This window comes from Octopus sinensis, linkage group LG10 (genome assembly GCF_006345805.1).
Source record: "Octopus sinensis linkage group LG10, ASM634580v1, whole genome shotgun sequence".
In the NCBI taxonomy this organism is placed as follows: Eukaryota; Metazoa; Mollusca; class Cephalopoda; order Octopoda; family Octopodidae; genus Octopus; species Octopus sinensis.
The window spans coordinates 53,702,975-53,729,404 of record NC_043006.1 but is presented as its reverse complement, the minus strand read 5'-3'; the positions used below and the strand labels follow the sequence as shown (position 1 = coordinate 53,729,404).

At 36.2% G+C, this 26,430-nt stretch overlaps 1 protein-coding gene across 7 annotated transcripts in view; it reads left to right on the top strand.

Annotated features, from left to right (window-relative positions):
- LOC115216683 (transmembrane protein 229B) overlaps positions 1-26,171 on the top strand; it is a 60,294-nt gene extending 34,123 nt beyond the window's left edge. For 4 of the 7 annotated variants that reach the window (XM_029786196.2, XM_029786195.2, XM_036506686.1 and 1 more), the window contains 2 exons: positions 12,380-12,432; positions 25,520-26,171. In XM_029786196.2, the coding sequence (XP_029642056.1) occupies positions 12,427-12,432; positions 25,520-26,032 (519 nt within the window). In that variant the 5' untranslated portion in view covers positions 12,380-12,426 and the 3' untranslated portion in view covers positions 26,033-26,171. Of the gene's footprint in view, positions 1-3,128; positions 3,149-11,533; positions 11,543-12,379; positions 12,433-25,519 lie in introns of those variants that run through there. The other 3 variants (XM_036506685.1, XM_036506687.1, XM_036506684.1) reach the window with 3 other exon arrangements.
- Positions 26,172-26,430: the final 259 nt, after the last annotated feature.

Sequence of the window (26,430 nt, the reverse complement as noted above, 5' to 3'; positions counted from 1 at the left end):
GTTAAATATTATTACCTATTACTTTAAAAGACCATAAACATAATTTTCATGATAACCCCACTTGTAGATTGTTAAACCCAGCGAGATCTGAAATTGGGTAAGTAACTAAAAAATACTAAGAAACATTGGGATATGATCTGGGAAGAGGTAAGGGAAAACTAAACCACTTGCTATTCATGGACTACCTGAAGCTATTCACAAAAACTGAGGCAGAACTGGACAGACTAGGCCAGTCTGTGCGGATTTTCTCCAATGATATTAAGATGGAGTTTGGACTCTCAAAATGTGCTACGATGGTGATGGAACGAGGAAAGCTTGCCAGTACAGAAGGCATGTGGTTTCCAAATGGTGAAATGATGAAGGCAATTCAACCTTAATTCAGCTATAAATACCTGGGAATACTTGAGGCAGATGGAATCAAGTACCACGACATGAAGGAAAACAAAAGAGAATACCTGCGGCGAGTGAGAAAAATATTGATTTCAAGTTGAATGCCAGAAACATAATTTCTACAATAAACTCGCGCACTGCCGCAGTAGTTCGTTATGGCGCTGGAATCCCGAAGTGGACAGAGGAGATGGACAGGAAGTCAAGAAAGCTCCTACCGATGCATGGAGTCCATCATCCACGTGCAGAACTGATCGCCTATATATGTAGAGAACAAATGGAGGAAAGGGACTGATAAGTGTGGAAGACTGCGTGCGTATCGAACTCGAGAACCTAATGAGATACCTATCCCAAAGTAAGGAAACATTGCTAGTGACAGTTAGGAACGAGGGAGTATTGAGAGCAGGAAAAAAAGGGAAAACAAAAGAAGTACAAAAAGGACATGAAGAAGAATTACACAAGAAGGGACTACACAATCAATTCCATGTAGCCACAACAGAAGTTGCAGGAAAAAATAGGTGGGATTGGCTGATGAACGGAAGCCTAAAAAAAGGGACCGAAAACACTATACTGGCAGCGCAGGACCAAGCTTTGACCACGAACTGGAGGGTCAGCCTTGGGAATGTGTAAGTGTCTCCGCTGTGTCACATCTGCAATAAAGTGGATGAAACCATTGTTCATATCACGAACGAATGCCCTAGACTTGCCCCAAACCACTACAAGTTGTGGCGATACGACCAGGTAGCGAAGTGCTACACTGGAAACTGTGCAAAAAAGGGGGCTAGAGAGAGGCAAGATGTGGTATGAGTACAAACCACAGAGAGTGGCGGAGTCGGAGGCTAGCAAAATCCTCAAGGATGTCCCAATCCCAATAGTTCAGGTGCTAGAGCATAACAGACTGGATCTAGTGGTGGTGGACAAATTGCACGACATATGCTATATAGTTGATGTTGCATGGCCCTTTGACCCACGAATAGTCAAGAAGGGAGACGAAAAGATAGACAGATACAACCCTCTTAAGTACGAAATAGCCCGGCTATGGAAAATGAAGAATGTGAAGATAGTGCCAATTATTGTTGGGTCATTGGGAACAGTATCAGAAGGCATCAAGAGGAATATAAAAGGATTTGGAATGGAGTGCCCAGTAGAACTATTACAAAAGGTTTGCCTCCTTGGCACGGCCAGAATAATCAGGTAAGTATTAGATTGCTGAAAAGAACGAATAGCATGGTTCCGTAGGCTGCGGGTAGTAAGCCCGCTACGCATGCAAGACTCCAGGAGCTCTAACAGAACCTGTTATAAAGAGAAAATGATAATAATAACAGACCTAAAAAACGGCCAAGGATATTTATTTGGTTCGCCCTCCCTTTTCCTTTAATATAAAAACTAACGTAGGTAAAAGATTCCCCTCTCTCCTAGACAAACACTTTCCAGTAACTCACAGATACAGGAAAATATTTAATAGGTGTTCTGTGAAATTATATCATTGCTTCCTCGATATGAAGTGCATCATTACACGAGGTCAATACCAAGAGCTTAAATCCAGTTGTAACTGTCGAGACCCAGGATCCCTGTCCACTTGACCAACGATATCTGATTAAATCTGTCATTTACGAAGCAGAATTTACTGCAACGCTGGATGATAATACAACAAATAAGACCTATATTGGATTATGTGAAGGAGAATTTAAAATTTGCTGTCCCAACCACATAGCCTCCTTTCGACATAAGCATAAAGCAAAGGTACTAAGTTGGCTAACCACGTATGGAGTTTGAAATTTAACGTAACACCGCATGTGATTAAGTGGAAAATAATTGAAAAATCCCCACCTAATGTTAATGGTTCGAATAAATGTAAGCTAGGTTTAGCTGAAAGAGCTCAGATCCTTTCAGATCTACTGAATACTAGGGCTGAAATTTTCAGCGGTTGTAAACATATGCCTAAGTACATTTTGAAGAATTGGAAAATTCCGCCGATACCCGATTAATTTGGTGATATCTTTCCAGCCTTGTGATTTATAAGGTCTAAGGAGGATAACTCTCTTACCTTTTATACTGTTTACTTTTTTCGTTTTCCATTTTTTAACCTTCCACGTTTTCTATATGCCTCCTTCTCAACTTTTCGCGTTTCTTCTCTCGTTCAATTTTTAGTTCGTTATGATATGTGGTTTGTGCCTGATGAATATATTTGAAGTATTTCTCAACATATGAAACTATTAGTAGCACATAAAAAAAACATTATGTCTCTATTAAATAATATTTATCTCGAACCAGATGAAGTACTTTTTTTTGTTGATCTTACACCATCACGGAACAGTACATTATCTCTCTCTCTCGCTCTTATACATACATAAATGCATACTTATAAATAATCCTTTCTTCTAATTTAGACACATGTCCAGCAGTTTCGAGAGGGGGATGTTAGTCAATTATATCGGCACCAGTTCTTGACTGCTATTTAATTAATCAGCTCTGTAAGTAATGGAAGGCAAAGTTCACCTCAGGGTTTGAACTTAGAACATAAAGATCTGAAAGAACTACCGCAAGGCATTTTTTTTTCTCATGTCCTAACAATTATGCCATTTACCTGCTATCACACAGGTGTTATCCTTAATATTATATTAACGTCTGCTGGACAACTGATTTCTACAACTGTGTTACTTTCTTTTCTCTGTCCCAGACTTTTATATCTGGTCTATTATGCGTACATGTTACATAGGTTTTGACAGGAATATTCAACCGGTATTATTCCACATTATGGGTGAGTATACCCATAACCCTAACCCTATGGATTGAATTTTATACTGTTTTGGCCACGACATACTGCCCTACAGGTATATAGTATTGTGATTACATTGTGTTTATAATGTGCGAGATTTTTTATCAGCATCTTAATCTTATTTTTGCATTAAGTATTGTGTTGTAATATGTCTTCCTTATTATTGCAAAAGTATATCCTCGAAAGATAGACTACTTTGTTTATCTGTGTTATTGTTACTTTGAAACTTTCTGGCAACATAGTAATTCATTACCGTCTGTTGATGAGTATAAAGTTTTTCGTCAGATGTTCTATTATGGTAGAATTGTGCAACTTCCCTAGGTGAGTATCCCTAGTCATCAGTCAGGTAACTCTTTCTGATGAGCTTCTTGCTAACTCTCATGATACTATTTGTCTCATGTATGGAGACTTGATCTATGGATGTTCTTCGACACGTACTGGTTATTAGCTGTTGTCAAAGGAATATGATATGACATTCACACTCTATTTGAATCAATGTTAAGACTGCTTCTTTGTTTTCGTTGTAGGTAGAGACAATCATTGTCACTATTGATGTAGAGATATCTAGCGGTTTTAGCATGAAAGATTTGGATATCCTCTAGTGTTCAATTAAATTATCCAAATGTTGATATGAATACTGGTTCAGTAAACATATTGTGGATAATTATATAATTATCTGACGACTATATTTTTTAAACTCTGAATATTATATGCCTGGTTACGCCTGGATATTATACGCCTGGTTACCCTGAATTTTATATGCCTGGTTACAAGTCCATAGTAGGATAAATTTTCATCCCTCTCTTAGTGCCTATAGTATTCCTAGTCAGATATTAGAGCTAGGCCGTTATAAAGATGTCCCTAGACTGGCTTGTAGTTGTCCCTCATTTTACAGTTAAGTTGAAACATTGATCTTGGACAAGCTTCTTCCTTATAACCTTTCAGTATATCTTAATAAGGGCAAGACTCTTCCGCGTATTCGTATTTGCTGGGATCATTTACTTTCAGGTAATCTACAAAGAAACTATAGGTCAAATTGACTCTTCTGCCTTCTTGTGAGGCAATAATAATCCGTTCAGATTTCTTGAATAAAAATGATAAAGGTGTCTCTGAAAGTGTAAATAGCATTACAGAGAGACTTGAAATATACACCTGTTTTGAAATATATCTCTGCATTGTATAATTTCTTGTATACAACTTCAGGGTGGAGGCCCAGGATGAAACCAATTTGTCTGACTTTGATTATAGTCTCTGGAACATTCGCGTGCAAAAGAATTGGTACCCGAGTGGAGTAGAGAATCCGCTGCTTTTTAAAATCCAATCAGACTGCAAAAAATTGCTCCTATGCTATCACACATCTGACATTACAGTTTTGATTATTAGAAGCTACTAAGCACATTCTCAAACTCATTTCTTCCCAGCTCCTTGCTCGGTCATGATGAAATTGTTGCTCTCACAGTGATCCTAGTAGAGCAGATTCTGACATTTACAACAGGCTAATAATTCATCGATATTTTGTTTTACTATACCAATTTTACACCAATACCAACAAGCTTGGTATATTTATATCTTTGTTGAAAATTTATCGGCAAATATCAGTTAGTTATGCGCAATAGCAAGTCAGTTGTTTTTGGAATCATGTTTCTTCCCTGTGCTTTCTACTTCTGAAGGTTTGCTCTTACAATCCCATGTGGGTATGAGACCTTTTTGTACAACCGTTTTGGTGCCGTCTATTTGGTGTCGCAGATTCGACGCTGACTTATTTGACGACACGTTTTAATGTTTCTCTCGTTCTCCTCCTCTCTCTCTCTGTTTATGTGTATGAGCATCTAGTTATGTTTGTATGTATGTGTAATGTCTCTCTTTCTCCTCATCTCTCTCTTCCCCCCTCTCTCTCTCTGTCTAGATTTTTACACGCGAACGTGTGTATGTGTGTATGATTGCCTCCAAAGCCAAAACATAATCGCCAAAACAGGCTGAATGCCAAGTCAGCCGTGCTAAATTGTCCTCTTCCAAATAGCAGCGCCCAGTTGTCTCATTTCAATCTCAAACCATCACCACTTTTATAGTAGGTCCAGCAAATTGTTATGGGCACTGCTCTTCTATCCCTGATTAAACCACATACCTTCATACCCTGACTGTAATTAAGACTAGAGTCTAAATTCAAAACCAAGACCGAATGATAAGAGCGGAGGACTTTGGCGAGAGGCACACTTGCTGCAGCTTCTTCATACTCACACAACTGAACAGTGCTACTGATTATAGTGACATCTTTCTGTACTGTGTTATTTAATTATTCTTAGTAAGCTATACAGATACAGTATAGCGACGTTCACAGGGTACGATCTGTTGAGCTGTCGGTTTATTTGGAATCCAGTCTGTTCTGCTGAGAAAATATGTCTCAGTCTCGGTCGTATCAATAGCTATTTGGTTTTTAGCACGCCAGGAAAAAGACTCAGCGGAATTTCGTCCTTCTTTATGTTCTGAGTACAAATGCCGCCGAGGTCGATTTTGCCTTTCATACTTTCGATAAAATAAGTACCAGTTGAGCACTCTGATCGATAAAATCAGTTTATTCTCTTCCCCGAAATTGCTGGCCTATATTTATTTAGATTCGTGTCACAGTCACCGAGTTGTTATCTTCTGACGTTACATAGAATATCGTTACCTTCGTAGAAGGTCCAGTGAGATATCTTAATGATATGTGTCAGTGAAAGATGGATTCAATAGATGGTCTGTTGTGTGTGATTGTATAACCATACATATCTCTCCATCCATAGGTGTATGTGTATATATACATGCATGAATGTGTGTGCGTGAGTGTGTATGAATGTATGTGTGTAGATGTACGCATGGTTGAGGGGTTAATAAGTTTATTTCGCAGCAATCCCGTACTTATAAATTCTAAGGTCCAACCTTTTGAATCTTGTGTCACGCTGCTTCTATTGGAGAATCAATTACATAAAGGATGCACATGCTTGTGGAATACTCAGCCACCTCGTACGCCAATTCAATGAATAGGTAATCCAGTTAATCGAACAACTAGATGGTCATTCATCAAGATCCTCATACACACACTCGTACGCACGCACGCGCACACATACATACACAACTATCACTGCATAGTTCTTTGGATAGGTGGTTATATGCTGTTGATGCATTATTGTAAAGATTGCTGCATATATTCTTTCTTGCATATCCCGATATATAGAAAGTTGTAAGCAACTCACTAAAAAAACAACAATGACCTTATCCAATGGCCAGCCTGACCGAGACGGCTAATCTCTGCTTGCCTTCAGGCTCGAATGATGAACTGAAAGTCAGACAAGCAGTTGATTAAACACTCACCAAGTTACAAGATGCTCCCGATCATTATAAAAATCGAGACTGTAAAAACAGATGCTGCTGCTGAGATATGAACCACAATACACTTTCCCATGGTGCTGTGCAGTAGGACTAAACTCGAAATCGCGTGGCTACAAAATGAGCTTCAATTTTTTTTTTTTTTAGAAATATATTTAAAATAAGTACCATAAAAATGAAATTATAGCTATGACATATCATAAAATAATAATTTGAACCAAACCAAACAAAATAACGTATTTCATTCTCTTGTATATTGGCAGTGTGAGCTGTCGTCTGCTCTTTTCATTTACTCACACAAGGTGCAGTGTGAGCTGTCGTCTGCTCTTTTCATTTACTCATACAAGGTGCAGTGTGTCGTTTAGTTCAATGAATATAACTATTAATATATTCTTGGTACTTGGTAGTATATCAATATGTTCTCTTTTCCTTTTCCCTTTCCCTTTCTTTTTCTTACGACAGCCTTTTCTGTCTTTAGTTTGTCCTTTCTTTCTTGCGCGTACACACGCATGCACCCCCCCCACGCACACATACACACACAAACATTCATACCGCTCACTTACACTAATGTGCACACACGTAATGTGCACACACGTAACTGAACAAGGGGGTGCACTCGTAACTTTTATGATTATTACTCTTCATCAGCTGCAGTAAAGTCTTAGCATTTGCTCTGTAGCAACTGACTTACGATACAGAACGGCAGCCAAAATATAGTTAAATGTAGTCATAAAAAAAAAAAACAAAAAAAACAAACAAGAAACTACTGGGGTTCGCTAACATATTTCTATTAAACACAACTTGTAACCTTGCTAAACCATTAAACCCTTATTTGTTATGTTGAAGAAAAGAAATCGTGGAAATATGAAACCCGCTGTTTTATAATACTAGTTTCTGACTATAATATATAACAATGATTGGTATACAACACTTAGTATATATAATCAAAAGTGTTCGTGTAGTGACCATCCCGTCTTTCTGTATATTTGGAACCACATTATTGTAAGTATCCTTCAAATTTTAAGTCATTAGGTTGTGATTTGAAAAAGATTTGGGTGTTATTTCTAAAATGATTGAGGGATCAGGTAGAGTATTTTTCATTGGCGAGATGGTCACTACTCGAATGCCTTTGATATTCGAGTAGTGACCAACTCAGTCAGGTTGACCTGGGACTAAATAACAATAACAGTAGCTATTATACGAAGGGGTATCTTCGTGACCTGTCGAATTGTTGGGAAAATCTTTTAAAAGAAATTCTTATATATATTGATCACATACATATATTTTAGCTTAAAATTTATTTCAAAAATTTGTTTGAAATAATTATGTCCTTAGATATTAAGTATGATGCCATTCACCACTTTACCAGAAGTTTATGCATGAACAACCAATATCAAAACAAAAGAACATGCATGGAGCTCCACAACATGGTCGCTGAACTTCAAATCGCAGTTAAAGCGAGCTTAAAGCACGTTTTACTGTCTTAAAAATGGAATGAGACATTGGATAATGTAGTCTTAGATACACTATTACAAAAAGTAACTTAAAAGGATAACACAATCGAATCAACGGCATTAATTTAGATGTTGCTGATGAGGTTTAGCCCAAGTTCAATCCTAATCGAGTATACCTACAAAGCCATTCCAGCCGAGACCTTCCTGTGTTTTTCTTATGTGCAGGAAACTTAGGACCACATTGTCCAACGAGTAAATTTTTTGAGACAGTAGAGTGTGATTTGGAGAAGATTTGATTGCTATTTTTAGCAAGCCAAGCAAATATTTAAAATTTCTCCCGTTGGCTTGTATGAATTTAGATAATTTCGGAAGATGGTGATGGATTGAACGGCAAATGTAATAGTTCTTATTGAACTGTGTTTTTAAGTTGAAATGGGGTGTATGTGTGGGGAAACTAGTGACTCTCAAAGAATAAGAATCAATTTCACAGAGAACTGAATTTTCATAGTGTGTTGAGGAAAACTCTGCTCATTGCAGGCTGGCATAAGAGTGGCTACAGATAAGTTTCGATTTTATTAAATCTCAAGAGCAGAGTTAAGTCAGCTCAAATGTATTTTGATCGGTAGCAAAAGACTTTAAAAATGAAAAAAAGGCGGAAAATTTTGACCTGTATGATTTGTATAATTGAAAATTGTTAGTCACGGAAAATAACTCAAATTAGCTTGTGTTTTAAATAAAAGTTGGGCTGACTATGAAAACCATGTCTTTATCATAGCTCCGCTAGATCAGAGCTGACTTAGAACTAAATGCATAACGGTATCTCGTGATCGAAACAGCTAGAACTTATCACTGTCTGCTGCGGTAGTGTTTGTACTTAAATTATTTATATCTAATTTAAATTATTTACATCAAGTGAGGGAACAGAAAGCCTAGTGGACAGGGTTCCGAACCGAAATTGTTAGTTGTTCTTATACTTCCAATGTTTTATTTATGTGTATATGAACAAGGCACTTAATTCTTATGGCCCAAGGCAAGCTAGACTATAAATCGAACCGATTAGAAAGTTTCTATGCAGTTCCTTGATCTACTAAAGATAGTAATTTAATTTCCCTCGAATCATGGATGCTTCTCTGTCGACTTCTCTGTGTCTAAAGTCAATGTTTGAATACCTTAGGTCATAAATTAATGTCCTTTGTCGTCTGCAATAAGCAGTCTGCGTATTTGCACCTGGAAAGTTCATCTACACGACTCAAGCTTGATTAAGAGTTCATCACTTCTCTGTATGTGAAAGACCAGCCGCTATCCATGCATGCATCTCCTCTGTCTACGCCATCGATATTATACAATGAAAATGTCGTGACCGTCACAGCCTGGTAGGCACCAGTGTCGACACCGGTTTTATTGTCAGAACGTAGAGAATCACGGCAGATGCTATCAGGCGTCTCACCAAACTCTTTAACGGTTCCACCAATCCACCTGAGCGCTGGTGGCCAGGCAGAATCAAACCGTAACCTTTTATATAGACCCTGAAAAGATGAAAGACAAAGATTACATCATCTGGTCTATATGTGAGGCATTTTATCGACACTCTAACGCAATGGTTCTTAACCCTACTTTTTTTTTGTAGTACCACTTTTTAAGTGGTTGTTATGCCTGGCACCCATCTAATTGGCGATTGGAGTGTCACGACTAAACTAACTTAGCATGCATGATATTTTATAAATGTTACTCTAAAAATGGATTGTATAAGCTTTTAACAGTGAAGTGATGAAAAAAATTAATACAGACAAAAGTTGTAAATTTACTTTATACATTGCAAGTTAATGATTTTCCTGTGCTTTATGAAATCTGGTTAAATTTTCTTATTAGTTCGAGCACCTGTACAGATTCTACACCAAGGCTCGCCAACCTGAGGCTGGCGGGCTTCATGCGGCTCGAAGACTTTTATCTTACAGCCTGCTTGATACTTTCTTGAAATAGGTTTATTTAAGCAAACATTTAAAAAATTTTATCAAAAATTAAAGATTGTAATGAAAAGTAAAAAAGAAAAATACTACTGTTTTTGTAATGATAATATTTCATGTTGAATCAACGACCATTCATTCATTATTATATTTAAAGCATGAGAAAGCAAAATGCTTTTAATTCTGTCAGAATACAAGCGGCCCGCAAAAATCATTCTTTGATTAAAGTGGTCCGCAATGAAATTCGAGTTGGCCAGGCCTGGTCTACGCAGTTGCTCGACCTGCTAGTAATAGCAGCACACTACTTATCTCTCATTAAAATTTTTTTTGGTAAATAACCATTACTAATTTTATCATGTTTAACATAATTACTACTATAGGTAAAAAGGATCTTTTCTTTTTGAAGGTAAAATTTAGTATGTTAATTATGTTATCTCACCGACCCCTTTAACAGCCCCTAAAACCTAATATGCCCAGCACCCCTCCCCCGGGGGCGATACTGCCCACGTTGAGAACCTCTGCTCTAATGAATCTGCTTGCTCATTACCTCTGATCACAACTACCAATCACAATTACCACCGTTGAGGTATAAATCATCTTTGTTGGCAGAAAAACTCTCTGTAATTAATTCATTAGTAACCCGTTGAATTAGAGCAAGAGAGAAGCTACATTCCATCGACTAGCGACCCAGCCAGGAGGAATAACGAAGAACAGCAAATGAAATTAATGGTTAGAGAAAATGAAAAGGAAAAAGAAAGTGTTAAACTGGAAAAAGGATCATCAAAAGGAAAGCGATTAAAAAAAAAAAGAAAGAGAAATGCAAACGACTGAGGGAGAAAAAAACGAGAAAGAAAGAAAGGAATAGGAAAAGAAAATAAGAATGAGAAGAGAAAGTAGGAGAGAGGAGAAAGAAGTAATTAGAGAGAAAACTAGGAAGAGAGAGAGAGAGAGAGAGAGAGAGAGAGAGAGAGAGAGAGAGAGAGAGAGAGAAAGTGGTTAGATAGCTTATGACTTAAGCAAATTGTTGTGGCTGTGGCTGTTTTGTTTTCAAGGGCTAACATTGTCCAACGATTCTTCATTAATTTTAAAACTATGGCATTTGAGTAGAGGTAGATTTGATTGCTATTTCTAGCAAACTGAAACTATTGTTAGGCGAACTAAATAAATAACTCGCTGTAAGTCAGAGAGAGAGAGGGAGAGAGAGAGTGTGTGTGTGGATGGGGGGGGGAGAGTATGAGAGAGAACCGGGGAGAAAGAGATTCACTTAATTTCTCGTCGAGTAAACAAAGAGTGAATCTTATAATAATACTTATTGTCTAAGCTGAGGCATATTAACTCTAATTTGTTTCTGTCTGTCAGTCTGGCTGGCTGGCTGGCTGGCTGGCTGACTGACTGACTAGCTTGTCTTGACTTGGCTCTACGTATTTTTCTCACCTTTCAAATACAATAAAAATTTACAGATAAATGACGTCACTAAGTACATTGCATTTTAAAAAAAAAGTACTTTCTCTTATTTTGTTTTTCTTCCCGCAAATTTTTTATTGCTTTAACAATAAAAACAACAACAACAACATCCATGATGTAAGACGCTCAGCGTAAGTGTTGACTCTCTTCTTTTATTATTTTACAAATTTATTTTAAAATAAATTCATTCGTTAAATCATTCGACCCATTTTTTTTCTCCTCATTACTTTTTGTCTAATGTCAACCTGGCCGCGATGCAGTACATGCAGCAGTTATTTGCTTAAGGGTAACATTCATGCGACACATCTAAAGCATTAATTAGCCACTCCAGATGTTGGGAATTTCAAAACTAGTGCTAACACGCTATCTTAAAGATAGTGCTGGACTGCAATATAGGTTTTCTTATTATAGACATTACTGAGTGTATATTTTGGTATGAAAGTAAGTGATAACTAGCAAAGGAAAGTTGGAGAATCATCGAGGAAGGAGCGAAGACCAAGATTTTGCATGACTGGAAACATATTTGGTGTTGTGTGATCCCAGTTCAACTGTGATTGAATCCTATGATGAAAGCCTTCTAGTTGTACGTATTCGACATTTTGTGTACGGAGGGGGGGGTAGCATATACTTTAATATATCCTTCCAGTTGAGTATTGTGGTCGATGTTATCGATTTACCACCTCCCCGAAATTGCCGGCCATGTGCCAAAATTTGTAATCATTATTAACTATTCTTAATACGACGAGCTGGAAAAGATGACGTTTCTTCTGGTTTACCATATTTTCAGGTTCAAGTGCTGCCAAAGTCGATTTTAGCTTTCATACATTAGGGTCTCTAAAATAAGTTCTAGCTGAGCATTGGGGCAATGTAATCGACGTCTCCCTCCCATCGATATCGTAGCGCTTGTGCCAAAATTAGTAAGAATTAATGACCAATCTTTTCTTTGTATCTCTTGTTCTATTTTGCAGAATATCGGAAAAGTCAGGCAGCTAAATAACTTCAAACCGTCGCCAAAATGCAGGTATCTCTAACCTATAGTTTCTTTTGCGTGTTTCTACCCCACTTACCTTTGCACTTATTTTGAATGTGAATGAAATATGCTATTTTTTTCCTGCCGTTTAAAATTTTGTTTTCAAGGAATAAAATTATTTTCACATAAGATCTGACATCTCTCACTCATAATTCACAACATATGTTTTACGGCCTCTCTCACGCAAGCACACACTGATATAATTTTATGTATAAAGCTAACTGCTTCTCGATTACTCAAACTGGACATATGATCGTCAGGTAGAATGAAGTTAGCAACATTTAAAATATTTCTTCAATGTTATATATATATATATCATTGAAGAAATGTCTCTTCAAAATACAATATATGAAACCAGTGTATCTTGGATAAAAATATCTCTATAAGCGGTTTAAATATCATCATAGCGACTATATATATATATATATATATATATATATATATATATATATATATATATATAATATATATATATATATATATTTTATATAGAAGGAGCTTTACAGGACTAGAACTGTTTCATTCAAATGAAATCATCAGGAAGCCATTTGAATGAACAGTTCTAGTCCTGTAGAAGCTCCTTCTATAAAAAAATTAATTTACTCTGCTATGTATTGAGTACCTTATTTACTGTGGTTAACCCCGACTCAACCCGGGACCTACATATATATATATATATATATATATATATATATATATATATATATATATATATATATATATATATATACATACATATACATACATTATATATTAATTCATTAATTAATTGTTATCTTTGCCTACAATTGTTTCACTTCACATCCAATTTAAATTAATTTATATATATATAGATTGATAGATAGATAGATACATTCATGCATACATATACAAATAAATATATATACATATTTATACATTCAGACATATATATATAGATGTTTAAGTATACATATATAAATGCATACTTACTCGTATATGTATATACACACGCACACATATACACACACGCACGTGCACACACACACACACACACACACACACACACATACACACATTTTTTCTACTCTAGACACAAGGCCCAAAATATGGGGGGAGGGGGCCAGTCGATTAGATCAGCTCTGTAAACTGGTATTTAATTTATCGACTCCGAAAGGATGAAAGGCAAAGTCGACCTCGGCAGAATTTGAACTCAGAACGTAAAGACAAACGAAATACCTATCTCTTTACTACCCACAAGGGGCTAAACACAGAGGGGACGAACAAGGACAGACAAACGGATTAAGTCGATTATATCGACCCCAGTGCGTAACTGGTACTTATTTAATCGACCCCGAAAGGACGAAAGGCAAAGTCAATCTCGGCGGAATTTGAACTCAGAACGTAACCGCAGACGAAATATTGCTAAGCATTTCGCCCGACGTGTTAACGTTTCTGCCAGCTCGCCGCGTTACACGCATACATATATCATGAACAAACTGTAATAAGCTGTCTCAACGAATTCAACGATATAGTGACTGTTGAGCAAGTGGCAGCAGATGGAAAGAACGGAGTGTGGAGCTGTGCCGAACAACTACTGATAAATGACGATGTGCTGCCTGGAGTAAGAAAACACACACACACACGCCTCTACTCCTGCTTATTTTGGCCCCAAATCCAACGTTATATTTTTTCAATATGAAAATCGATTGCTTATGTGTTAGAGTCTACGAGAGCAAGAGACGCTAATATAACCTGTACTTTCTTTGTTAGACGTTCTAAAGACACGTCGTAAAATATTTATGATGTTTAGCAACAGCTGTATTTAGTCGCAGCATTTTCAGCAGATTTTAAGGATGGAATTCGGTCGAAACAAATGTTCAGGTTTTATTGTTGAACACAGAAAAAAAAAAAACCCCAAACTTTTCCGAATCTTTACATGAATGGTTTCTCTGTCTTCCGTGTTCCACGCATCGTACATAGACATTGATGAAAAATATATCGCATAAAAGTGTTGTGAACAAAGATAGAGTGACCAAAAAGATATGAAATGAGACTAAAAAAATATGGTGATCGAAGCTTACATTGTACAAGATCATTACAAATCTGTCTTATTTGATGCATGCTAATGCTGCAGTTCTGGGTTCGCATAAGAATTTAGAAACAGTATACCTTAACAAGGTCCAGCTGGCATTGCTCGCAGGGTCAAGTCAGCATACTACCTCTATCATTTGACCTGTCCAGCTTTTCATGCAGGACAGGTCAAAGGATAGAGGCCAGACTAATATGGACCACCATATTACTCAGGCGTAAAAATAGGTTTGCTTACGGCCAACACATCTACCCAGAATTAAAAAACAAAAACAAAAAAGAAAGACAAAAAAAGTTACTGATGCTTCGATGTCAATTCAAAACCAACAAAAACTGGGAGGGGAAGGCCTTCCATCAGGGAAACGTATGATGTGGTGAAGCAAATTCTGAAAAGAGGCAGAGGTGGAAAAGCAGGGAGAAAAGACAACTTTTAGTTGAGAAAGGTGGAGTAAATCGTCGGTAGCCTATGCTTCATAGAGAGCGAATGGCTTAAATAAGTAAATAACACCTCAACTAAAACGGAATTGAAACACTGCACTCGACAAAAAAAAAAAAAAAAAGGCTTTGCGTGAGTATTTTTGCCGTAAATTTGAGAAAGATGATAATATTGGTTTCAAATTTTGGTACAAGGGCAGCAGGTTTTGCGTGAGGGATTAAGTACGTTATATTTACCCCAGTGCTCAACTGGTACTTATTTTATCGACCCCGAAAGGGAGAAAGGCAAAAGTAAACATGGCGGAATTTGAACCCAGAATGTAAAGACTAAGCATTTTGCCCGACGTGTTAATGATTCTGTCACATCGCCGACTTAAAGAAGGATGATAATATTAAAATAATGTGTAGCCTCTGTTGGACTCCATACCGTTATAGCAGGTCACAGCTGGAAATTTTTTTTTTAATCCAAGAGTATGAAACAAGTTACGAAACATATAACAAACAAGAGACAGTAAAACCTTTAAATTTCCAACATGCAACCGAAACTGTCGATTTTGTTACATATCTATGTTAGAACATGTAAAGGCGGCGAGCTGACAGAAACGTTAGCATGCCGGGCGAAATGCTTAGCGATATTTCGTCCGCTGTTACGTTCTGAGTTCAAATTCCGCCGAGGTCGACTTTGCCTTTCATCCTTTCAGGGTCGATAAATTAAGTACTAGTTACACACTGGGGTCGATGTAATCGACTTAATCCGTTTGTCTGTCTTGTTTGTCCACTCTCTGTTTAGCCCCTTGTGAGTAATAAAGAAATAGGTATTTCGTCTGCCGTTACGTTCTGAGTTCAAATTCCATCGAGGTTGACTTTGCCTTTCATCCTTTCGGGGTCGATTAAATAAGCACCAGTTACGCACTGGGGTCGATATAATCGACTTAATCCATTTGTCTGTCCTTGTTTGTCCACTCTGTGTTTAGCCCCTTGTGGGTAGAAAAGAAATAGGTATTTCGTTTGTCTTTACGTACTGAGTTCAAATTCCGCCGAGGTCGACTTTGCCTTTCATCCTTTCGGAGTCGATAAATTAAGTACCAGTTGCGTACTGGGTCGATCTATTCGACTGGCCCCCTCCCCCCAAATTTCGGGCTTTGTGCCTAGAGTAGAAAAGAAATTACACGTAATCTGCGGTTCTCCACAAAATGTCACCAAATTTTGACATTAATAGTGGCATGATATTTTTGCGAAAACAGTTTACAATGCCACCTGTAGGAGATACTACCCCCAGATAAGTGTAGACAGTTACTCCAGTACTGAATACATGCATGCGTATAAACGCAAGGAATAATGGTGGAATATTCTCATAAAACATTCTGACAAATATAACAAGCGTGATACAGTTGACTTGGTTTGAAAAGAAAAGCTATGTACAATCAAAGATGTCAACTGCCCCAATTTGGTGAGGTGAATAATAATAATAATAATAATAATAATAATATAATAATAATAATAATAATATGTGCATCTCTGATCACGAGCAGAAGTAGTGAGGGAGCATCATAGCCATGTGTTGAGAGGGATTCTTTGGGGTTTGAATAATTCCCCTCTGGAAACATGAGTGTTTCATTCAACATCCTTAAACAACCCTTTTTCAGGGACCTTTTGAGCAAGATGGGTTGCTCGACCAGAAGAAAATTCTAACTGAACCCCATCTGCAAGGTCATGCGCTGTTTATCTTGATATGAGGTCACGCACATATGGTTGTGATGCATGTGCCTGGTGTACCCTTATCAGACGGGTAGTCATGATGGGTATACTGGACTTCGTATAATTTACCCCAGTGTCACTTTGACGGCATGCACTGCTCTCTCACTCAATTATACTAATAATAATAATAATAATAATAATAATAATAATAATGATGATGATGATGATGATGATGATGATGATGATAATTAAAAAACGCCTTGAAACTTCCTGCTTCTTTATCCAGATTATATTTCCTTTTATTCCAATAATTATTGGTTCAGTTGATTGTTACAACTGCTTAAGTGACAAATTCGAAAAGTTAGGATTGTCATGCAAAGGAAAGGAACAGCTAACATGCATTTTAGACACAGACAAACATTCGCTGGTTTCTTCCTAGGAATCCAATGCTCTTAGCTTAATTTTTCTTGGGGCTGCCCAGATTGGAGCAATCACGAGTGTAACCAGCCGAAATTGCAAAGATAATCTGGAACTCGACTGAGGAAAGAAAACTACGAATGACCCGTCCGTGTTTTTCTTGTCCCTTTTTTGTATCATCTGTCTGGATGGTCTGTTGTCCCTTTTTTCTATCACATAGCTGTCTGGATATTTTGCGTTCTTGTCCCATTTTTTGTATTCCTTTTTATATGTTTATGTATGTATGTATGTATGTATGTATGTATTTATTTCTTAGATTGGTTTAATTTGTAATGTGATTTAAGTTTTTATTTTAATTTATATTATGATTATTTTTAAAATAGGTTTATATTTTGTTTTAGATTTAAAATTTAAAATTTCGCATTTTAAATTTTAAACGGTTTAATTTAAGTTTATCTGATATTTTGAGATGGAAGGAATTTTTCCTGCAATTATCTTTCACTCGTTTTGATGTATTTATTTATTTATTTATATGGAAGGGAAGCTACTCTGTTTTACTTGAAGGAAGACATTGAAGATATTTGAAAATAAAAGAATTTCTTTTCATTTCATTTGAAATCATATTTATTAACTTTGAATTATTGTTTTGACAACGTTTTAGTGGATTATATATTGGTTTAAAATTTTTTAATTTTTTGATTAGTTCTTAGTAGTTAATATTTTATTTTTTCCATTAACTTATCTGTAGGTTGATTGTCTATTTTCTTTTTTGTAATTGCAAATGTCGTTAACAAGTATTTATATATTGTGAATTGTCATTTGAACCAACGCTGAAGTGGATTTATATATTTTTCTTTTGATCGCTCGGACGTTCGGTTAATTTCTTTCTATCATGATGTAATTGTTTGCTCCTTTCTGGGCCATTGTAAAGGTCTTTATATTTTTGTTGGTAGAAACCATTCATTCCAACAATTAATTCCTGATGAAAAGCCTAATTTGTGATTTCAAAAGGATTATATTTCGTTTTGTTTTGAAACAACTTGTAGAGTTTCTATTGGATAGTCTACACTTCTATTTTTCCTCTTTCCTTATACTTAATATAATATATATATATACCTACACACACACACCACACACACACACCACACACAACCACACACACACACACACACACACACTATATATATATATATATATAATATTATATATATACACAACACACACAATATATATATACATACATACACTATATATATATACATACATATATATAGATATATATAAACAATAATCTAAGCAATAAGGGTTTAGCAACGAGTTGCCTTACCACATACCGAATTTAGAAATAGAATTCTAAATTCGGTATGTGGTAAGGCAACTCGTTGCTAAACCCTTATTGCTTAGTATTACTAAATTTTCCTCGAATGAGGCTTTTACATGCCGAAGATACTTGGTGTAATTGATAATTTTTCCAATTAATTAATTTCACCCTTCATTATTACGGATAACTATATATATATACTATATATATACATACATACATACGGCTGACCACCTAGTGGTTCTGCCCTTTAAATATACACATGTATTAGAATTTTCTCTGATTTTTCAGATTTTTGTATGCTAGGCTACTGGTTTTAAATTGATATTAATAAATTAATATTAAATTTATCTCCCTCATTATTTAAATGTTGTATATACATACATATATACATACATACATACATACATACATATATATAATAATATATATATATATATATATATATATATATATGTAGGTCCGGGTTAGTCGGGGAACCACAGTAAATAAGGTACTCAATACTAGCAGAGTAAATTAATTTATTATATAGAAGGAGCTTCTACAGGACTAGAACTGTTTCATCAAAAGAAATCATCATATATAAATGAAATGGAGAAAGTTCAAATCAGGTAAACCATAATGAGCACATATGTATACGGATTTAATTAAGATAAAAAGTGTCCAAAAAAAACATGTATTGATATATTAGAAATACATATAGAAATATAAAAGCATAGAAAAATTTGAATATTCAAATTATATATGGACATATAGATATATGAATATACAAACTTAGTAATAATATAATGAAGTATAGAATTGTAAATAAAAGCGTTTTTTTTTAAAGAAAAATATATAACGTAGAGAAAATAATAGGCGTCAAAAATATTTTTGGTTACATATTAAAAGAAAAAATTCCTACGGCCGTTTCAGGGATTCAATCCTCCGAGTAAAAAATTCATCTTAAAATTAATTTTCAGAGAACGTCTCCTTCATGAGGAAAAAAGTGATGTTTACAGTAGAAATGCATTCAATTCATTGCAGTGAACTGAATAGTCAGGAAAAACCGTCGTGTAACAATCCAGGAAATTGCTCACGAAATGGGAATCACAACAGGATCAGTGTATTCCATTTTAACAAGAGATTTGTACATGCGGAGTGTGATGGCGAAATTTATCAAGGTAAATCAGGAGAAGCAACTCCGCATGAAAATCACTCAGGACATGCTGGACTCTTCCAACCACAACCCAGTCTTCTTGAAGACCATCATCACTAGGGATGAGACATGGTTTTATGCTCTCTGCTCGATGCGTTCGGTCATTTGCGTGGAAACAAAAATCCGACAAGCGCGCACTACACGTCTATACTCTTGACGAAACAGCTGAGAACAGACGTAGCCTGCTGGTGCCCAAATTTTTACGCATACGCAGAAGGAGTGGCATCACCTCTCACCCAAAGGATTTTGGCCATGCGGCGTTAGTTTTGGCGAGAAGAAAATATAATCGGATACTTTTGAACGCACCTTGTACATATGCGCGCGTGTGTGCGTGCGCGCGCGTGTATGTTGTGTATATATATATATATATATATATATATATATATATATATATATTATTGAAATGGATAAATGAATTATCTTGTTACGGATTATTCAAATGATAACCGATACCTGGGTAGCAAAAATCACAACAGAAAAATCACGGTTGAGGTTACGACCATGGGGTCTCAAACCCGTGCCTTAGTGCGGAAATTGAAGTTTTATATATTCAGTGTAGGAAGAAATGGAGCTGAACGAAGATTTAACAAAATTCCTTTTTATTATTTTCTACATATGTTTCAAAGGCTGCAAAGTCTTCCTACACTGAATATATATATATATATATATATATAATATATATATAATATATATATAGATATATATATATATTATAATATATATATATATATATATATATAATATATATATATAGCGTTGTAAACAATATCGAACAAAAACAAACATACACAATGTTCATCGTTGGGCTACGATTTGAGGCGTTGGAGATGAGTCTCTCAAAGCGCCGGATGTTAAAACACCCGAGAGTCAGTCATAGACTGGCGAGAGAGCTCACAAAACATCGCTAAACATTTTGCCCCGGCGTGTTAACGATTCTTCCATCTCGCAGCGTTTACACATACACGTGTGTATGTATGTACGTACGCACATACATTCATATATACAAACATAGTCACACATATATACACGTACACACATAGATATATGCATAAACAAAAATAAGCAAAGAGAAGTAACTCAGAGTTGCTAGTTGTATATGTTTCAACAACATAGGCAAATGCAGGTATAAAATACGATGCAACATAATACGATCAAATACGATGCAACATAAATTCTTGATTTATTAAAATTATCTCAATCATTAGAGGATGTGCAATAATTGCCGAATGGCAATTAAAATTAGCTCCACAAGGGAAGGGGAGATAATCTAAAGAGTCAAGGATAAATCAAAGCTGATATAATATTAATAAAAAGGACAGATGTATTGTTTGAAGATAAGAGGACAGCTGTGAACATATGAGCGGAGATAAGGTTGGACAATTGTCGTGCTGATGGCACCTGTTGAGGTAGAAACAGGCATTCACGGTCATCCTTTTATCTCTAAACAATAAGCTTGTCCCTCTTTCTTAATAGCATGTCAATTCGTGTCAGTTCAACCAGTCTACTAGAAACATCAGTCATATTGCCCTTGTATGATTTCCAGCTGTTTTGAAAACGAAGATTTCTACGAATACACGTTAAAACGTAATGTCACGTTCATGAAAACTGACTTGGAAATCACGGTAGGTTTGGCTGACTGACAGGCTGGCTGGATGAATGGCTGGATGGTGGCATTAATACATGTCGGTTATAAATAGGACGGGGTGCTGAAAAGTTCTTGGCTTTGAGTAAAAGAAAATACTAAAGGATCAAATAATTATGATTTTTATTTAGCATATTCTCCTCTCAGATTCATACACTTATTGCAGCAATCCTTCAGTTTTTCTAAGCCCTGTGAAAGAACTTGGAAGGTTGGGCCTCCAACCAGGCGTTTCGCGATACCCTTAAAGCCAGGAATTTTTTTAACACTTCCTCGTATATAAATGTACAGTTATAATGGAAGAATCAATGTGTAGATAAATGGATGGTTGATTGGATGGACAAGTAGACAGATGAGTGGATTGGAGGCAAGATGGATGTGTGGATTAATAAGCTGACGGGATCCGCAAATCAACACATCTTGTCTTCACGATATGCGTGGATGACAAAATGAATGGATTTGGGAGTCTCTGCATGGTTGGCTGGGCAAGTGGAGACCTAGTTGGATGCACAAAATTGTCAGGAAAAACAGAGTAAGTTTTATTTTTTAAATTAAATTTCGTATATGGATTCAATTGGTTTGATTTCCAATCTAGTCCCGAACTAGAAACTGCTGGTTATCCAGTAATGCGATTATCCAACTGGCCAATGGCACATACAATTAACGTTACATTTTTATGTTTATATATATATAGGATTTGGTAGACGAAAACTGTAAAAGTCCGTCGTATATATATATATATATATATATATATATATATATATATATTATATATATATATATATATATATATATATATGTTTGTATATATGTATTTGTGTGTGTCGGTTGTTCCTTCACCATCGCTTGACAACCGATGTTGGTGTGTTTAGGTCCCTGTAACTTAGCGGTTAGGCAAAACTGACCGATAGAACAAGTACTAGGCTTACAAAGAATAAGTCCGGGGGTCGATTTGTTCGACTAAAGGCAGCATGCGGAAAAATAGACGTTAATATAACAAACGGCAAACAGGACAAAAACAAGATACACGCATCATTCGCAGCCGATTTCCTCAGTGTCCGGAATGTCCTTGCACTTCCGTATTCATTATCCCCGAGACTGCTCGAATCCGACAAGTGCCAAGGATTTAAGCTAAAAGCATTAAGCCCCTTGGAAAGGCAAACGCATGTGTACAAGAGCGAGAGCAAGAACGGAAACAAAAACAAAAAAGCTAGAATTATATACGTACAACAGAACGGCTTTCGGCTATACTACGGAAGGAAAACAATTGTACATTTCTGAATACAAATAAATAAATAATCGAAAGGGTCTTTCGGCTATCGGACGAACGTAACGTTATGAAATAATAATGCAAGTGCAACAGGAAAAGAATTGTACATATACAATGGACAAACGCCTTTCGACTATACGACAAAAGAAAAATAATTGTACAATTACAACATAAATAAATAGCAAAACGAATCTTTCGATTATCAGACGAACGTTGAAGGCTGGCGCAAAGGAAAAATGGAAAATCTTGAAAACAAAAGGCCGGGTGGGAGTACAGACGAACGCGACCAGCCTGAAAGGCGGCTGGTCAAAAAAGGACGACACTGCCTTAGCCGGACTGTGAGCGCATGGTAGGAGAGGGAAAGAGTTGAAGAGGGACTAAGAAATAGGAGAGAGGGGAATGAAGCCAGAAGAAACACACACATATATGTATGTATGTACTTTCAGTAAATCAGTAAATCATAAATCATATATTTATATACACATACACACATTGTTGTTTCATTATTCTGTGTAACGTCCTTTATTTTTTTATATCAGATTCTTCAGTTTATTGGTGAACCACGCTAATAGCTTTTGAATGAAAATAGCCCATCTAGACATTTTTTGAGAAAATGATACATATTAAGCATACAGTGAGTACATATTTAACAGAAAACCATAATAATATTATAATATTTATTGACATAATGAATTATTTAGCCACATGAGCTCCATTTCGACGGATAACTTCAAAAATACTATTAGTCATAGAATCTGTCAATTTCTTAATAATAGCAGGCTCGAATGCCTCTACTGTAGCTTTGATGGTCATCTTTCAACTTAAGACATTTTTCGACTAAAGACATCTTTCAACGTAAATTGGTATCCATCAACATAAACATCTTGTTTAATGATAGACCAAAAATTTTCGATAGGGTTGAGATCCGGAGATGCTGGTGGCCACACATTAACCTTTCACCTTGTATGCCGTAAGATCCTAGTAATGTTTGGGTGGTCTTAACAGAGTAGGAGAGAGCATTGTCATACATAAATACGAGATTCCTTAGAAGTGACAGCGGTATGTCATCTAGCCAGGGATACAAGACCTCCTTCAGGATATATTACAGTAAGCGGCTGCGGATACTTTACCCACTTCAGGCACTCTGACTGGGCCAACAAGTCTGTCCACAATTATACCAGCCCACAACATAACTCCTCCACCCTGTTGTTGATATCATAAATATTGGTGACGTTCATTTCCAAAATAGATCCGACCATTTGTCCAACCGTCAGGTGCGTCAAGGGTCGCCCTGGTTTCGTCAGTGAACAGAACACAACCCATGTCTAACGTCATGTAATTTGGGCCCATTGAAGCCTCAAACTCATGTAACTGGGCGTTAAAGGAGGCAGTTTCAGGGGTTCTCGCACGGAAACCATAGTCCCAAGGATGCGATTTCTGGTGGTTTTTGGTACATCAGGAAGTCCAGAGGTAGTGAAAACGGCTTTGTTTGTTTGTCCAGGTTTCCCACGTAACTTGCGGCCAATGTTCCTTAAATCCCTAGCTTTCACAATCGGATCGTTTCTTCTTTGACGAAGGGTGCTTCAGGAATCGTCTCACCGTGTCTACATGACCACCTAACTTCTCCGCAATGACATGAAGAGAGGTACCTTTAGCACGTTCTTTGATGACGACAGACTTTTCTTCGTCATTAAGGCCTTTTCCATGTCCCATTGTTATTGGAGAGTAGAGACGCTATTAGCGCGGTTCACCAAAAAAGGAAGCGATTGAAAGCAACACTATCATGCGATATTTCGGTTTGGAATCAATAGTCGTCGCTCAACCGTGCACCTCTTCGCATAAACAACTCAGCTCCAAACGTAAACAATTCTGCATGCAGCGTCGGTGTAGGCAAGTTCACATTAAGGACACGTTCTCTAACTAACGTGGTTGGGTCTTAGGCACTATAAATTAGTAGGTTAATGTACATGCGATATTTCGGTTTGTAATCAATAGCTGGAAAATATTTATATGGACTTCGTCTATGCTTAGAAGGAAGACTTTGATATTGAAGCTAAAAGAAAATAGTTGAATTGTTGCTCAAGATTTGACACATTTTAACATATTTTTCATAATAAACATAGTGCGTTCTAAACGGCTTTTATTCCAACAAATTGATACCTATGGTACTGCGGAAACAGGCTATCATTGCTACCACTAAGGCAACGCGGTCTGAAGTTTACATAGGTTTATCTATTTAATACAACCTACTTATATCATTTCAGTAGCTGTTTTTTAAAGTTTGAACAGAAGCAATGCGTGGACCATGCAGGCAGTCGTACGTATTCTAGAAAAAAAAAAGGTGGGGGGGGGGGGTTCTGCCCCAGGAGTCCCATTACTCACTATGTGAAAAATTTTAAGAACCTAAAACCATCTATGGAACATAAGTAATGTATGTTCCCAGTTTGGATAAAAATCAGTTGCAAAGTTCAGATGTTCTGCAGGTTTATACACACACACACACACACCACACACACACACACACACACACACACACAACACACACACACACGCACGCACACACACACGCACACACATCATCAGTTTTATATATATATATGTATGTATGTATGTATGTATTAAACACCTGTAAATTGAGTTAATTTTCTGCTATTAATTGATTGGATATTTTCGTTTGAGCGAAGCTTTCTAACACACAGCATAACGTAAGCAAGACCCCCACCGCATTGATATTTCAAGCGTCTCCTCAATGTGACATAGCCATCTTTACTGCAACTCGGATGCCACCGTTACAAAATGTTCAGAATTGTTAAAATACTATTATTGCATTAAAAAATGATTGAAGCATTGCTTATCAAACTTGGAATGTGCTTCTTAATTATCTACTGTGCTGATTAAGCATACAACCACCATCCACCGTGACATTTGTTTTGCTGTTGATCGCTTGACCATTATTTTTTCATTTGGAAACAAAATTTGAAATTTTGAAATTACTTTCATATAAATTAGTAACAAACTGTTTTTTTTTCTCTTTCTTTTTTTACATTTAAGCGTGTGAAAGAAGACTTAAAGAGACCACCAATTGCTGGAAAACCTAATTTGATACCACTGTCATTTTCACAACGTTTTTACATCTATGCTATTCACGGATATGTGGCGGAAGTAACATACACGGCAATTTGGGATGTCGTTTACCACAAAAATAACAAACTCCATGGAATCACCAGTATTTGGTGTCTTTTCATTTATGGTATTTGTATGCTAGTTCTAGAACGCCTCTATTTCACACTACGTTTTAAAATATCATTATTACTTCGAGGACTTGTGTATGTACTATGGATTTTCCTTTGGGAATTTAGCACAGGTTTCATACTGAGACTCTTTGATGCCTGTCCTTGGGATTATTCCATGTTTAAAGGAAACATCATGGGTCTAATTACTATGGAATATGCACCTATGTGGTACATTGGTGGAATTTTGACAGAAAAGCTAGTCATATCATTTTCACGGCAGCTATACTGGGGACCGTATTTAGGAAAAGAAGGACTTGTAAATACTCAATGATTTTCAAACTATAGAATACAGAGAGAAATTTTGTAATTATAGAATTATAGAAAAATGTGCTATCTGAATATTTATTTCATGAAAAAAAAACCAACAAAAAACAAAATAATAAATAAAAATTTATGTTTTTATTGAAACGGAAAAAAATGTCGTTGTAAATATAACTGCATTAAATATATACGTGTGAAGTACATGTTGGCTTTGCTCGCAAAATGTTTAATTCATCTATTATATGTAAAAATATATATGGATTGTTTTGGCGGATATATATATATATATATATATATATATATATATATATATATATATATATATATATATATATATTCGATGTTCCTATAATACAGTCAACAGTAAATCCACATAAACTTTGTTACTCTTCATAAAACATTGTTTTT